The following is a 14,366-nucleotide window of genomic DNA, read 5'->3' on the forward strand; positions in this document are numbered from 1 at the left end:
CTCAGCCATAAAGAGCGAGAGAATAGATTCATTCATAGGAAAATGGATACATATTGAAGATATACTCCTAAGTGAAATAAATAAGTCACACATGTGTAAATACCAAATAGTTTCCCTGGTGTGAATATTCTGCAACAATGCATAAGATTCTAATAAGATTACTGACATTTAGAAATTTGAAGAAAGGAGCTAAAGGTGTAGGGAAGGTGTGATGTGTAGGGGAAGAACAAAAAGGGAAAAGAAAAAATTTGAGAGAATGAAAAGAGGAAAGTAAAGTGTTTGTAGATGGGGAGGGGACGAGGGGGTGAAGGGAGGGCAGAGGTAAGGGGAAAAAATGAGAATCAAGACTTACCATGTAAAGGTACATTATCCCAACAATGAATGTAACTGTACTGTATCCCTAAAATGTACCAATAAACTCAATAAAATTTAAATAAAAAAAAATGTGAGGTTTGATGTTCTTTAAAGTAACTTCTTTATTGTTGGCAGTGGTAGGGATGGAAGCCCGGATATCATGCCTGCTAGGCAAGCACTCTACCACTGAGCCACATCCCCAGCATAAAAAGTATCTCCTCAGAAACTAAGTTGCTTTTATGTTTCTTATATTAAAGTGTATAAAAGGAAAATTAAGGATGGTGATTTGGAGAAAAAAATAGGTTGACCCAAATAAAATGGGTATTTTCCTCCCTTGAACATATAACTCAGCTTTGAAGATATATCCTGAAAGACTTCTAGGTCTGCTTCCAGGTGTGGTTTGCTAAAATCCTGACCAATCTTAGCAATATCTTCACAGAGAGAATAGATTTTGTGATAAAGAACATATAAAGAATGTGTATATGCGGTTATTTTTAATTTTTATCAATACTGCTTTTCATGATTTATGTAAAAGTGACTGATATACCTCCAAAAATGTAAACACTCTATGTCATAAACATGAGCTAAGAATAAAAAGAATGAAAATGAGGAAAGGGGATTCAGAGATGGAGAGAAGATGGGTGGGAAGGGGAAGAAGATTTAAAAAGAAACAAGCTATGTTATGTACACGCACCAACTCCCCCAGATGAATATAAATTTCATGTATTGCAAACATGTACTAATAAAATGAAATAAACATATGACAAAAAGTGCTTTATATAATCATTTTTCAAGTCCTCAGCCTTCTCCACATTAGCAATGGGGATAAGTAATCTTACTTTTTTTGTAATTTTTTAAAAATAAATTTCACATAGCATATAAGCCATTATTATAAATTCAGTAATTTTAGTACATTCACTGTGGTGCAACCATTACCACCATCTAGTTCCAACATTTCTAACACTTCAAAAAGAAACCCTGTAGTTAGTTGTTACCAGTCACTTCTAACTCTCCCCTATGCCCTGGCAAACACTAGTGTACTTTGTGTCTCCAAGAATTTGCCTATTCTGAGTATTTCATATCAATGTAATGATACAATATGTGTCATAGTCCTTTATACTTGATTGAAGGGATAAATGTGAAATATTATTTTACAATGTGATTCCTGTTTATTTGTAACTAGCTTTCAAGGACAAAAATTGCTTTCTAATTAGATAAAATCTTTCCAGATCCCGGCTCAGCACTTAGTGGATATGAACTTCGGTAATTCATTCATTTCTCTGAGCCTCAATTTCTTACCTGCAAGGGTGGAATATTACTAACCTTACGGGATAATCATGAATACTAGAAATGTATGTACCTACCATAAACCTCAGATAATATGAAGTATTGCTTCACAAAGATTGTCTAATTACAATTTTAATTTGGCATTCAGCTGTTGATTCCATGCTAGGATGAGAACTATACAATAGTGAAAAGAATGGCAAGGTAGAAATCAAGAGATTTGGATACTGCTGAGTTCTGCCATTAACTAACATGAAAGACATGCCCTTAGATGTATCTTCTTATGTGTCTGATGTTCAGTTTCATTACATATAAGTTAAGGAACTAGGCTAAACTCTATTCTTTATTTGCTTTCTACAGTCCTCTAATCAAAATACACGTGAATTTGTCTATCAGAGAAATCAATAATAAATAACCTTCCAAAGCAAAATCCCAAGCCCAGATGAGACACTGGTCAATTCCATTAAATCTTAAAGGAAGAAATTATCTCAATTCTCTAAAATCTTTTTCAAGAAGGTAAATCTGTGTAAATATTCCCTAATTCAGTCTGCAAGGTCAGTATTATCCTAATATTAAAATCAAAGACATTATTTTTTAAAAGAAAGATCACAATATAATATCTTTTCTGAACATAAATGCAAAAAAAATTGTTTCCTGGTACCAAGAATCAAATTCAGGACCTTGTGCTTACCAGGCAGCATGGCACCACTAAGCTACATCCCTGGCCCAAAAATTTTTAACAAAATACTATCAAGTCAAGTTAAATAACCCATAAGAAGAATTATACATCACAACTAAGTAAGATTTATCCCAGCTATACCATACTGCTTCACCATTCAAAAGTCAATTAATGAACTCCAGCACATCAACAGCCTAAAGAAAAAAAGCCAATAGATGCTGAAAAAACTGACAAAATCTAACACCTTATTATGATTTTTAAAAACTTTCAGTAAACCAGAAATTATGGGGAATTTCCTCAATCTGATCAAAAGTATCTGAAAAAAAGAAAGCTACACTTAACACTGTTTAACTGGTAAGAAATTCAAATTTTCCCATCAAGATCAAGCAGAAGGCAATAATGTCCTCTCTTACCATTGCTCTTTAGCACTGAACATAATGTCCTTGAAAAAGCAATAAAACAAAGAAAAAAAAGGGAGGGAAGGGAGACAAAAAAAAGGGCTTCCAAGATCAGTAAGGAAGAAATAAAACTGTCTGTTTATAGATGACACAAGTATTGATGTAAAAACTCCCAAATAATTAACAAGAACAAGATACAGAGTTAATATACAAAAGTGAACTGCCTTCCTGTGTACAGTGGATCCTCAAGTTATGACCAACCTGACATACAAACAACTTGGTTTACTACCAGAATTTTAGTCTTAACTGCAGACCAAAGTCTTGAATTTCAACCCAAATGCTGGTCACTTGTGCTTCCAGATGGTTTCAGATACAGATTTAACCCTTAAAGAGTTCAGAAAGGAGCATTACAACATATTTTCCTATGTGGGGTTAACTGAGAAATCTTGGGCCAATTTCTGTCTAAGAACACCTAGATCTGCATGGAAGAAAGTGTGGCCTAAATTAAATAGGAGAGAGACATTGAAGGCAGTTGACCAACATGAGTTTCACTCAGCCCTCAGGAACAAACTGAATTTGTAAATCAAAAGTCTACTGTACCAACAATGAGCAAACAGAATTTGAAATTTAAAATGCAATACCATTTATATTGGTATCCCCCAAAATTAAAAACGTAGGTATAAATCTTACAAAACCTGCTATACAAGTTTTCTTTGTATAGCACAAGAACTATAAAACTCTGATGAAAGAAATCAAAGAACTAAATAAATGGCTAGAAAGACTCAAAATTGTCAAGATGTCAATTCTTTCCAACATCATAAATAGATTCAGTGTGATTGTAAGAAAAAAAAAAAGCAGACTGTTTTGTGGATATTCACAAACTGGTTCTAAGTTTATAAAGAAAGTCAAAGATCCTTGACAGCTCACACATTTTTGAAGAAGAACCAAGTTGGAAAACAGATTCAACCTAACATCAACACTTACTATAAAATTATAAAATGTACTATTATTGGTGAAAGAACTGACAGATCAACATAGACATATCTTTAACAAACTGACCAAACAAAGAAGTGCAGGAAATATAATAGAGAAGTTATTCTTCTCAGTAAAAGACTGAACAAACTGGACAGTCACATAAAAAAGTGAATCTACACATAGGGTTTACACCCTCAACAAAAATAACTCAAAATAAATCACAGATCTAAATGTAAAACATGAAACTCTTTAAGTCCCCAGGAGATAACATAGGAGAAACTCTAAATGACCCTTGGTTTTGATGATGACTCTAGATAAAAGAGCAAAACCATGATCGGTGGAAGAAAGAATACAGATGCTGGACTTCACCATAATCTAAATGTTCTGCTACAAAAGACAGTGTTAAAGAGAATGAGAGGATGAGCCACAGACTAGGACATAATATTTATAAAAGATTTGTCTGATAAGGACTGTCCACAAAGAACTCCTAAAACTCAACAATAAAAAACAACATCAAGAACCAAGACATGGGGTGAACAGAGATGACATAACAGGACACATTTTCCATGTTCTTCAACTTCTGCACTTGCAAGACCACATTTTTAGACCCCATTGCAAAGAAGAGCAGTTGAAAAGGTTGCAGTACTAGTTCAGAAGAAAGCAACAGTGCTAAGTAATTGAGAAAATGCCACCCTTTGAAACGGATGTACCAATCTCCATAGTTGAGTTAGAAAGTAGTAATTAAATATTTTATAAGACAAGTCATTAGAAGTGTGTGCTTAATGATAAAGCAGATGATGTTAGAGCAAATGGAAGATTTCTTGGACTTTAGAGAGTTAAAGGAAGCACTTAAGCAAGATTGGTCACAAAATAAAATTGGCTAAGTTAACCCAAAATGAGAAATTCTCACAGAATGTAGAGGAAAAGACAAAAAATAATAATAATAAGAAGATACAATAAGAGAAAAAAAGAGAGAGAGGTAGAGGGATACCCAGGAGATACAATCCAAGCACAACAGAAATGCTGGAAATAGGATAAAGCAAAGCTGAAACAATAATTAAGGAACTAGGGGCCAGGTATTTAGCTCAGTGGCTCTGCTTCCTGCCTCACAAGCATAAGGAACAGAGTTTGATCTCCGGTACCAAAACAAACAAACAAACAAAAAAAACTCTCATAATAATTAAGGAACTAACTGAAGAAAATTTTCCTGAGTTTTCCTGAGTTTAAGTAAGAAGTAGGCTTGCAAATGAAGAAGGTTCACAGGGTACTTTTAAATTTTAATGAAAAGAAACACCTAGACATATCCTGCTTACTTTTTTTATATGTGAACACGAATTCTATTCAGTAGGGCCTGTGCTACAGCACAGAGGAGTCAGTATATGGGAAGGAACCCTCCTAGACTAAAGCCTAAGAAGTGTCTGGGGAGTTCCGCTGACCTGTTTCAGCAAGGGGCAGGGCTGAAAGCTTCCTATGGATGTTACTTTTTTAAAATTTCAAATATAATGAAAAAAATGCTTACAAGTAAGACACAGAAAGCAGTTTACATATAAGGGGCAAAAGCCAGACTGCCCTGAGATTTTTCTCTTGCAATTCTAAATGCCAGAAGACAGTTTTAAAAAGAGATTGAAGAGACTATTAGAACATAGAAAGATGTCCCTTGTTCTTGGATAGGAAGAACCAATATAGTGAAAATGGCAATACCTCCAAAATTATTATACAGGTTTAATGTAATCCAGATCAAAATCCCAGCAGCATATCTCACAGAATTAGAGAAAACAATTCTAAAATTCATTTGTAACCAGAAGAGACCTGGAATAGCAAAGGCAATTCTGGGCAACAAAAGTAAGGCAGGGGCATCACAATCCCTATCTTGAAATTACACTGCAGAGCTACCATGATTAATGAGAACCAAGACATCATGTAGAGGTATAAATTCCCAACAATGAATGTAACTGTACTGTATCCCTAAAATATACCAATAAACTCAAAGCTGAAACAAACAAACAAAAAAAAAACAGCATGGTACCTACAAAAAAAATGAACCTGAAGATCAAAGGAACAGACCAAAAGATGCAGACACAAGCCCAAACACACTCAGCCACATTATCTTTGACAAAGAGGCCAAACATAGAAGAAGGATAGCCTCTTTAATAAGCAATGCTAGAAAAACTGGTTTTCAACATGACAAAGACTAAAACTAGACCCATGCCTCTTACCAAGAACTAAACTAAAATCAAAATGGATCAGAGATCTAAATACAAAAACAGCAACACTAAATGTCAGAAGAGAGAATAAGGTGAACTCTTGAGGACATAGGAGTTGGCAAAGACTTCATAAACAAAACCCAGACTGAATGAGAAATAATACAAAGAATCAACAACTGCGATCTCACCCTATGAAAAAGTTTTTGCACTGCAAAAGAAGTCACCAAAAGAGTGAAGACACAACCCACAGACTGGGGAAAAATATCTAGCCAGTAGTCCCTTAGACAAAGGATTAATATCTAGAACATACAAATAATTGAAATAATCAGACCCCCCCAAATTTAAAGAACCAATCCAAAAGTGGGTATCTCAAATAAACAGACATTTCTCAGATGAAGAAGTACAAATGGCAAATAAAAATATGAAAAAAATGTTCAACATCAATGGTCATTCAATTCAAGAGATGCAAATTAAAACACTGAGATACCATCTCGCTCCAAAAAGAATGGCTAATATCAAGAAATCAACCAGCAACAAATGCTAGCAGGGATGCAGGGGAAAGCAACCCCTCTCCACTGTTGTTGGGAATTCAGACTGGTGCAACCATTGCGGAAATCAGTGTGGACATTCCTCAAAATCTAGGATCAGAGGTCCCATTAGACCCAGCTATTCCTCTTCTAGGTATCTTCCGAAAGAATTAAAAACATCATACCACAGCAATATATGTGCACCCATGTTTATAGAGACACAGTTTTAATAGCTAAATGTTGGAAACAACCCTAATGTCTATCAACTGAGAACAGATAAAGAAGATGTGGTTTTTCTATACAATGGAGTGCTAACCAGCCATAAAGGATAAACTTGAGGCATTTATAGCTAAATGGTTGCACCTTGAAGCTATACTCTTAAGTAATAATAAATTGGACACCCGTGTGAATATTGCATCATCTCTCTTGTGTAAGAAACTGAAAATGTAAATAGGGACCAAAATGTATGACAGAAAAATAGGAAATAAGAAAAGATTGTTCAAAAGGAAGGCAGAACTAGAAAGGGAAACAGGAAAGAAAGAAAGAAAAAAATGAGAAAAGAAGGAAAAAATGGAAATAGGGCTTTTGTAAATAAGAAAGGTGAAGAGGGGTCGAAGGCAGGGGATGAGAATGGAGAAAAAAGGAATCAAGATACATCATGTAAAAGAACAAATTCCCTATGATAAGGGTGATCATTATGTAATTATATAACACCAACAAAACTAAAAATGAATAAAATAAATGCCAGAAGACAATGAAACATTGTCTACAAAGTTTTAAGGGAAAATAATTTTGAACCAAGAACTATATACCCTGTCAAGTTATTATTTCTGTATAAAGGCAACTGAAAGACTTTCTCAGATCTTAAAAATGGGCTTTAGAAAGTATATCAAACAAAATGTTCTCTGAAAATTTTGCTGAAATGATTTACTGCACCAAACAGAAAAATTAAAAATAACGTAAAGAGTATGGAAACAACTGTATGAAAGATTTGATGGTAATTATTAAAACTAGTTTAAAAGCATGCAGCCTAAAATTGTTACATGTAGGGTAATAAAACTAAATGCAGAATTTTTAAAATTTAAATAATGCAACCTGATTTTAAAATGGTACAAATTTTTAACGTCTTACTGAAGACATAGAAATGGAAAATAGGTGCGAAAGATGTTCTACACATATGACATCAGGAACTGCAAATTAAAACTGAAATACCAATACACACCTATCAGAATGGCCAAAATCCAAATACTGACAATACCAAAAGCTGATTAAACTGTACAGCAATAGGAGCTATCATTAATTGCTCCTGGAAAGGCAAAATGGTTCAGTATGTTTGGAAGCAGTTTGGAGATTTACTTAAAATATTTAATACTTTTATGATATAAACCAGCAATCAAGTTCCTTGGTATTTATCTGAAAAAGCTGAAAATGTATGTCCACAGAAAAACTTACACATGGATGTGTATAGCAGCTTTAGTCACAATTGCTAAAACTTGTAAGCAACCAACCTGTCCTTCTGTAGGTAAATGGATAAATAAGTCCAATAGAATATTATGATGTTAAAGAGAAAGACACTATCAAACCATGAAAAGACAGGAGGAAACTTAAATGCCTATTACTAAGTGAAAGATGTCAATCTGAAAAGGCTACTATGGCAAATGATTCCAACTAGATGACATTCTGGAAAAAGGCAAAACTGGAGATATTAGAAATATTAGTGGAAAGGGTAAAAAGGGAAAAGAAAAAAATGTGAGATAATGAAAAGATGGAAATAAAGTGGTGGTAGATGGGGAGGGGAGGAAGGGGTGAAGGGAGGGCAGGGACAAGGGGAAAAAATGAGAATCAAGACCTGTCATGTAGAGGTACAAGATCCCAACAATGAATGTAACTGTACTGTATCCCTAAAATGAACCAATAAACTCAATTAAAGCTGAAAAAAAAGAAATATTAGTGGATTTCAGGGGTTAGTGGAGAGGTTAGGATGAATAAGCAAAGCTCAGAGAATTTTTAGGGCAGTGAAATTATTCCGTAATATAGTATAATGGTGTATAGATGTTGTACAAATTTGTCCAACCCTGTAGGATACTCAACACCATGTTCTAGTGCAAACTATGGACTTTTGGTAATAAATAGTATATCAATATAGATTTACCAATTTTAAGAATTTCAACATTCTACTGAGGGATGTTGTTAATACAAGAGATTATTCCTATGTAAGGGCAGAGAATGTATGAGAAATCTCCATATCATCTACCTAATATATCTATGAACCTAAACTGTTCTAAAAAAAAGCTTAAAATATATATTCAATCGTCTCTCAGCCTTTTAGCTAAGATCAAGAGTAAAATACATATGTATATGATTCCACAACAGATATACTATAAATCAGTTATTCACCTTTTTGAAAGAAAAAAGTATACTGTAAGGAGTATAGTATCTGACACAATTATTTATGGTTTTAAAATGTATTAAAGGTTCAACTTATGTTATTTTATCTAAAAATGAAACATAAGTCTTAATTAATATTTACTTTATAGATTGACAGTTGTATCTCTGCAGAAAGCCAAATGATCAAGTGCCTTGTATCTTATGAGACATGAGAAAGGACGAGTTGAAGTGTCCATACAGAAGGGTTGGGAGTGGCACCTCTGTTTTTCTCCATTTACTTGTAATAAACTGAAGTCTATGTGTGCCCAATTTGTACTTCTAAATCAACCATCATCCGAGGTTAGAAAGGAGTTATATTACAGAAGTGTGATTTTATTCTAACCATGATCTGATTATATTTGAGTTTCAGATCTTGGCCCAGATTTTTTTCTAACTTTCCATCATTAACTAGCTTACTTCCTAATCAGACTTTGATATTTTTCCTCGTAAACTTTATACTTGCAGACTTCAGATTTTACCACTTACTCCAAACCCTAGCTTTACCTTATACTATACATGGCTTCCTACAAACTACCCTGTATAGTAATTTTGTATGTTTTCTTTAAGGTCAAATTATAATTTAAATTCCAATTCAAGTAAAACAGATTAAACAATATTACTTAACCACTACCTGTGCTGTTTTTTCTAATTTTGACATTTTTGTTCCATTTTTCTTTCCCTGCTTTAATAATATATAAGACTTTTCATAATTTTCCCACAAATAAAGCAATTCAATTAAATGGGTCCTTTGGAAATCTGAAGTTAGTATAAAAATAAATGCTAAATTCCATATCTTATCCTACTAAATAATCTCTGAAAAGTAACCTTACTTTAGTTCCATACCTCAGGGATGTTATATGAATAAACTCAAGTTAAAATAAGTTTCTTATAGGATATCAGGTTCTTAGAAGGGATCCAAAGTGGGTCCACTATATGTATAACAAAAAACAACATAGCATAGCACATAAATTTTTTATAAAGATATTTTCCTACAAGTTTCATTCATTGTCTGGGAATTTTTAAATTCTCAGATTACTCTTAGAAAAAAACTACAACACTGAATGTCAGAAGAAAATGTGAAATCATAATGTAATATCCTAAATGCTTATCTTCATACTTTCAAAAGATTAATTCTATCCTTACTAAAATAGTATCATCATCATTACAATTACATATATATTTCATATACACCTTTCTCAAAAAGCTTGTAACAATGTTTATGTATTTGAAAAGAAAGACGAAAGCAGTCTCATAAAAGCTCATATTGAGTCTTATCTCTAGACTAGAGAGATTATGAGTCCTCCAATACTGGTTTTTTGTAACTATGTCTCCAAGAATACATTCGGGCAAGAGTAAGCATTTAATAAGGAAATGAATCTTATGAACACACTTGTTCTACAGTTTTAGAACTATAAGAGGAGACTGTACTCTGGACCTAGAAGAATGAGTACTCTACCCATAGTGTAATTAGGGCTTATAAAATGCAATGATGACTAATCTAGCAAAAGAAAATTATCTTTGAAGCTTCCTAAGAAAGAATGGGGGAAAAAAAGGCAAACATATTAGGGACTTCTCCATCTTAAGATTCAGATGTCCTTTACTACACCAAATGAAGGTAAACGGGTAGATTAATGAGAATCTTTTCTTCCATTTCACTTACACCAGAATGAATATGTTCACTCATTTGACCAACTTGTCCATTCTTAAGATTTTTCTTTTTCTTTTTCACTTCTGTACTTACCTCTGACTGATTCTGTCCCAGATCTACTCTTGGTTTTAATGTCTTTACAATTGGCTCTCCAACTATACTGCAAAGTTTCTATAGTTATAACTTAAAATTCCCACATCTACTGTCCAATTTTTTCAATACTCCATTTTCCACTGTTCCTTCTTATTCGACTACTGAATGCCAATTTGAAAAAAAACCTGAAGCCTAGAACCTAGACTCTATCTCAATGCCTATATTTCCATCAACATTGAAAACAGAAACTAATTTTTATTAAACACTTACCTAACTCTCAGGAACTTCACATGAGTAATTTCACTACCCATTACAAAATCTAAAGGATATATGCCGTTCCCTTCTCACTTTTCAGTTGAAGAAAATAAGGCATAATTTTCCCAAGATCACAGAACAAATCAATAGCAGTACTAGGAATTACTAGACTGTTCTTAAATATTATGCTATGTTTTCTGTCACACAATTATTGACAAAGTTATCTGATTAATTTTCTAAAACAAAGCCCAAAGTGATTTGTTCTTTTCCAACATAAAAAGTGCAGTCTGGGGACTGTGTTAAGCCCATGAAAAGTTTAATATAAATGTTTTAACCTTTTAAACTTCTGAACTAGTTTTAGACGACCTATATTCTAGTCCTAGCATCATCACTCTGAGACCTCAGACATGTTATTCAGATTCCATGTGCCTCAATTTTGCATCTTTAAAATAAAGACAATAAATTGTTTTATATAAAATATTTGCTTTGAGAATTTAAAAAAAGTAAGGAAAGCTACTGGGGAATTTGGAAACAGTATACAAATGTAAAATTGACCCAAAAATTCAGCATCCTATCTAGCTTCTCAGGTTTATTTTTCTTAAATTAACTGTTAACATGGCCCTGTCTTACCATGAAACTATTAAGTATTCTGTATTGGTTATTATTTCCATGAAATGCAAACTTACAACTATGACCTTTAAACACTTCCATCAGGGTTATTGTAGGTCTTTTCTAGCCAAACCCATATTTTTCCCCACTCTTAAGCAACAAACTGGTTGTCCATCTAGCCCTGTGATGGCGTCCATTTCTAAATTCCTCCAGTTAATCCTCATTTGATCCTAAACCCTTTAACTGTTCTCCACAAGTGACAATCCATAAGCCACATCAGACAGGCTTCAGCCTGCTTTTCTAGGACTAGTTCCAACCACCCCCACTTCCTCTGCTGCAAGGGGGGGGTGTTCCCCTATATCTGATCTTTCCTAAATCCCCACTCTGCAATTCCTGTGCCTAGCTCATCCTTCTCACGTAGCTCCCTGGTATTTTCAATATTATTTATTCTAAATAGCCACAAAACCCTAATTCATATTTCTATTCAAGTTTGGGGAGATGAGCAAATCTTTTACTCTTGTTTTCATATAATAACTCCGCTTTGATTCCACACAGGAATGGCTCTTCGTAAAAGCAAGCAAACTAACTGACAGCTTCCAGCCCAATATTGTCCTTGCCCTTTCTTTAGGCTCCATTCTTGGTGCTGACTTCTGCTTTCTTCTCATCTCCCTGCTCCCTCCCTATGTAAACCGGGAGTCCCAGGAGGAGAACTGAGCATGCTCAGTAATCAGCTGGTTCCAGGATGCAAACTGCAATCTTTTTGCAGCATTTAAGCCCAGCAGGAGAAGTAAGGGCCTGAAAATACAGTGGCCCAGAATTTTTTCAGTCTTCCTATGTTATCATTTAACTTCCAGTTGTGTTCAAACCTTAGTAGTGGACTTGGAAATGGACAGTTTACCGCTAGTCCCTAAAATGCAAGGTGGGTCAGAACCTGAGGAAAAGAGCTGCGAAACAGTCCCTCCGTCAGCCCCTGCCTCTGGTTTAAAGCAGGGAGGGGATTTCTGCTGTTCTAGGCTAGGATAGCACTGATAGATGACTGAAAGGTATTATTTGGTACCTCTGTTGCGCCAAGAAAATACTGGGGCTTTTCTTTCTCCCCCCACCCTTGAACAGAGCAACATCAGCTGCTTACGACTAAAAGAAGATGTTTCCTGAAGATCTCCAAGGTCTGTGAAACAGACAGAGAGATTGTACAGAGGACAAGAGGTAAATCAATCACTTGTCCAAAAATTAAACCTAGGGAGGCAGCTTAAGGACCCAGAGATAAATAGACGAGCTATTTGCAAATGACAGCTCAGAAACCTTTCAGATATTCTGAGCTGAATCCTGTGTCTGGCCCCCAAAAATGTATACGTTCTTTGTATATGAACCATGACACATTTCCCATAGAGAGAAAGAAACTGACAGATCTCTCACACACACACACACACACACACACACACACGCACGCGATCCTTTTCCCTGATTTCTGCGGAGACTAAAATCTCTACAGCTGCAACAGCAGCAGATTCCCTCACCTCACTGCCTGAGAATGAGACATGAGGAAGAAATTTATTAGGGATTAAATAGGATAAAAGAGGGCTTCTTTGCATTGGCTTGAGCCATCACTGCACAGCCTGAGAAACAGGCAGGAAGACAGGGAGAGATATACACAACTGTCCCTGTTGCTAAAAGCTAGCCATTTCTTCAAATAGCAGCAAACATGAGACATTTTATCACCATAGTGCATCCATATTGAGAAAAGAGGAAAAAATCATGTGCTTTGCTTTATGCATTTCAGTCTCCCGAGATGAGAGGAGACCCCTGTCCATCTGTCTTTGGAGCTATCCACCACTCTAAAAGTGCACTATCTGCATCTAGCTTAGCAGATCACTTGCCTGACAGGTTTTTCAGTAAAGCAGTTAATCTATTTGACAGCAGGTTGTCTCTTACCGTGGGAAGCAGCGGCTCCATTTGAGCTCCCTGGTCTTTAATCTCCATGTTTTGTAATGCCTCTGAAATAAGCACCTTGCTCTGCAGTGTCTTCAGTGTCTTACACTCAGCCCGGCACTCGCTCTGCTTAGTATTCGGATCAGGTAGCTCTGAAGCAGGAGGCAATTGCACACTCCAACTCACCAGAGTCACATGGCTCCTACTCACTCGGGCTGCTGGCCAGGTTTTGCACTGACTGCCTTGGATCCCTGGGCCGGTAAGAGATTCGCCCAAGCCCTGTATCACTGCCCACACCTGGCTACTCATGTAAAATACAGCCTGCAATGCTCCAAGTCTAATGGGCAGTAAGAATTTTGCTTAAGGTGCTAACTTCTTAGACAAGTGAGCTCAAGCTAGTCTCCAACCAGCTCAGTCTGATTTTGACACTTTAAGGCAACTGATTTCATTTCCAGAATCCCAATGAGACATAGATCAAGCAAGATGATGTTAATTAGGTTTCCTAGGTAATCTACTTTGAGTACCCAACTTCTTTTTTTTTTTTCAGCTTTAATTGAGTTTATTGGTACATTTTAGGGATACCCAAGTTCTTTTTAAGTAGATAAGTCAGCCTCAAAATTAAGTTTGTCTCAATGAGACTGAACAAAAAAAAAAAATCAAACATTTAAGTTATTGTTGATTGAATAATAAGTGAATATTTTCAATACAGTATTTAAATTGTGAGAAACATAGGTAAGACATATATTATTAACAAAAATGACAGAAAAAATATTTTGGTAATAGCAATGATGAAGATTTTAAGTACATTGAAAACACAATGGATATGACAAGACTAATCCAGGCATATATATCTTTGCCTTAAAGTCTCACATAAGGTTGAGAGAGGATTTTCTACATAACCCATGGAAGAAAAGCAGTCAAAAAGGTTTTTTGCAAAATGAAGTGGCTGATGCATAGTTGCACATATTGCCTAAAACTGTTTTT

The 14,366-nt window shown here is 35.1% G+C and overlaps 1 protein-coding gene across 5 annotated transcripts in view; it reads right to left on the minus strand.

Moving 5' to 3' along the window:
• The window catches only part of Slc4a10 (solute carrier family 4 member 10), a 319,554-nt gene extending 305,863 nt beyond the window's left edge, over positions 1–13,691 (minus strand). For 4 of the 5 annotated variants that reach the window (XM_019204974.2, XM_010606839.2, XM_010606841.3 and 1 more), the window contains exon 1: positions 13,386–13,691. In XM_019204974.2, coding sequence (XP_019060519.1) covers positions 13,386–13,691 — 306 coding nt within the window. The remainder of the gene's footprint in view (positions 1–13,385) is intronic. The other variant, XM_010606840.3, reaches the window with a different exon arrangement.
• Positions 13,692–14,366: the final 675 nt, after the last annotated feature.

This window comes from Fukomys damarensis, unplaced genomic scaffold, assembly GCF_012274545.1.
Source record: "Fukomys damarensis isolate Sample0158 unplaced genomic scaffold, DMR_v1.0_HiC HiC_scaffold_26, whole genome shotgun sequence".
NCBI classification, from domain to species: domain Eukaryota; kingdom Metazoa; phylum Chordata; class Mammalia; order Rodentia; family Bathyergidae; genus Fukomys; species Fukomys damarensis.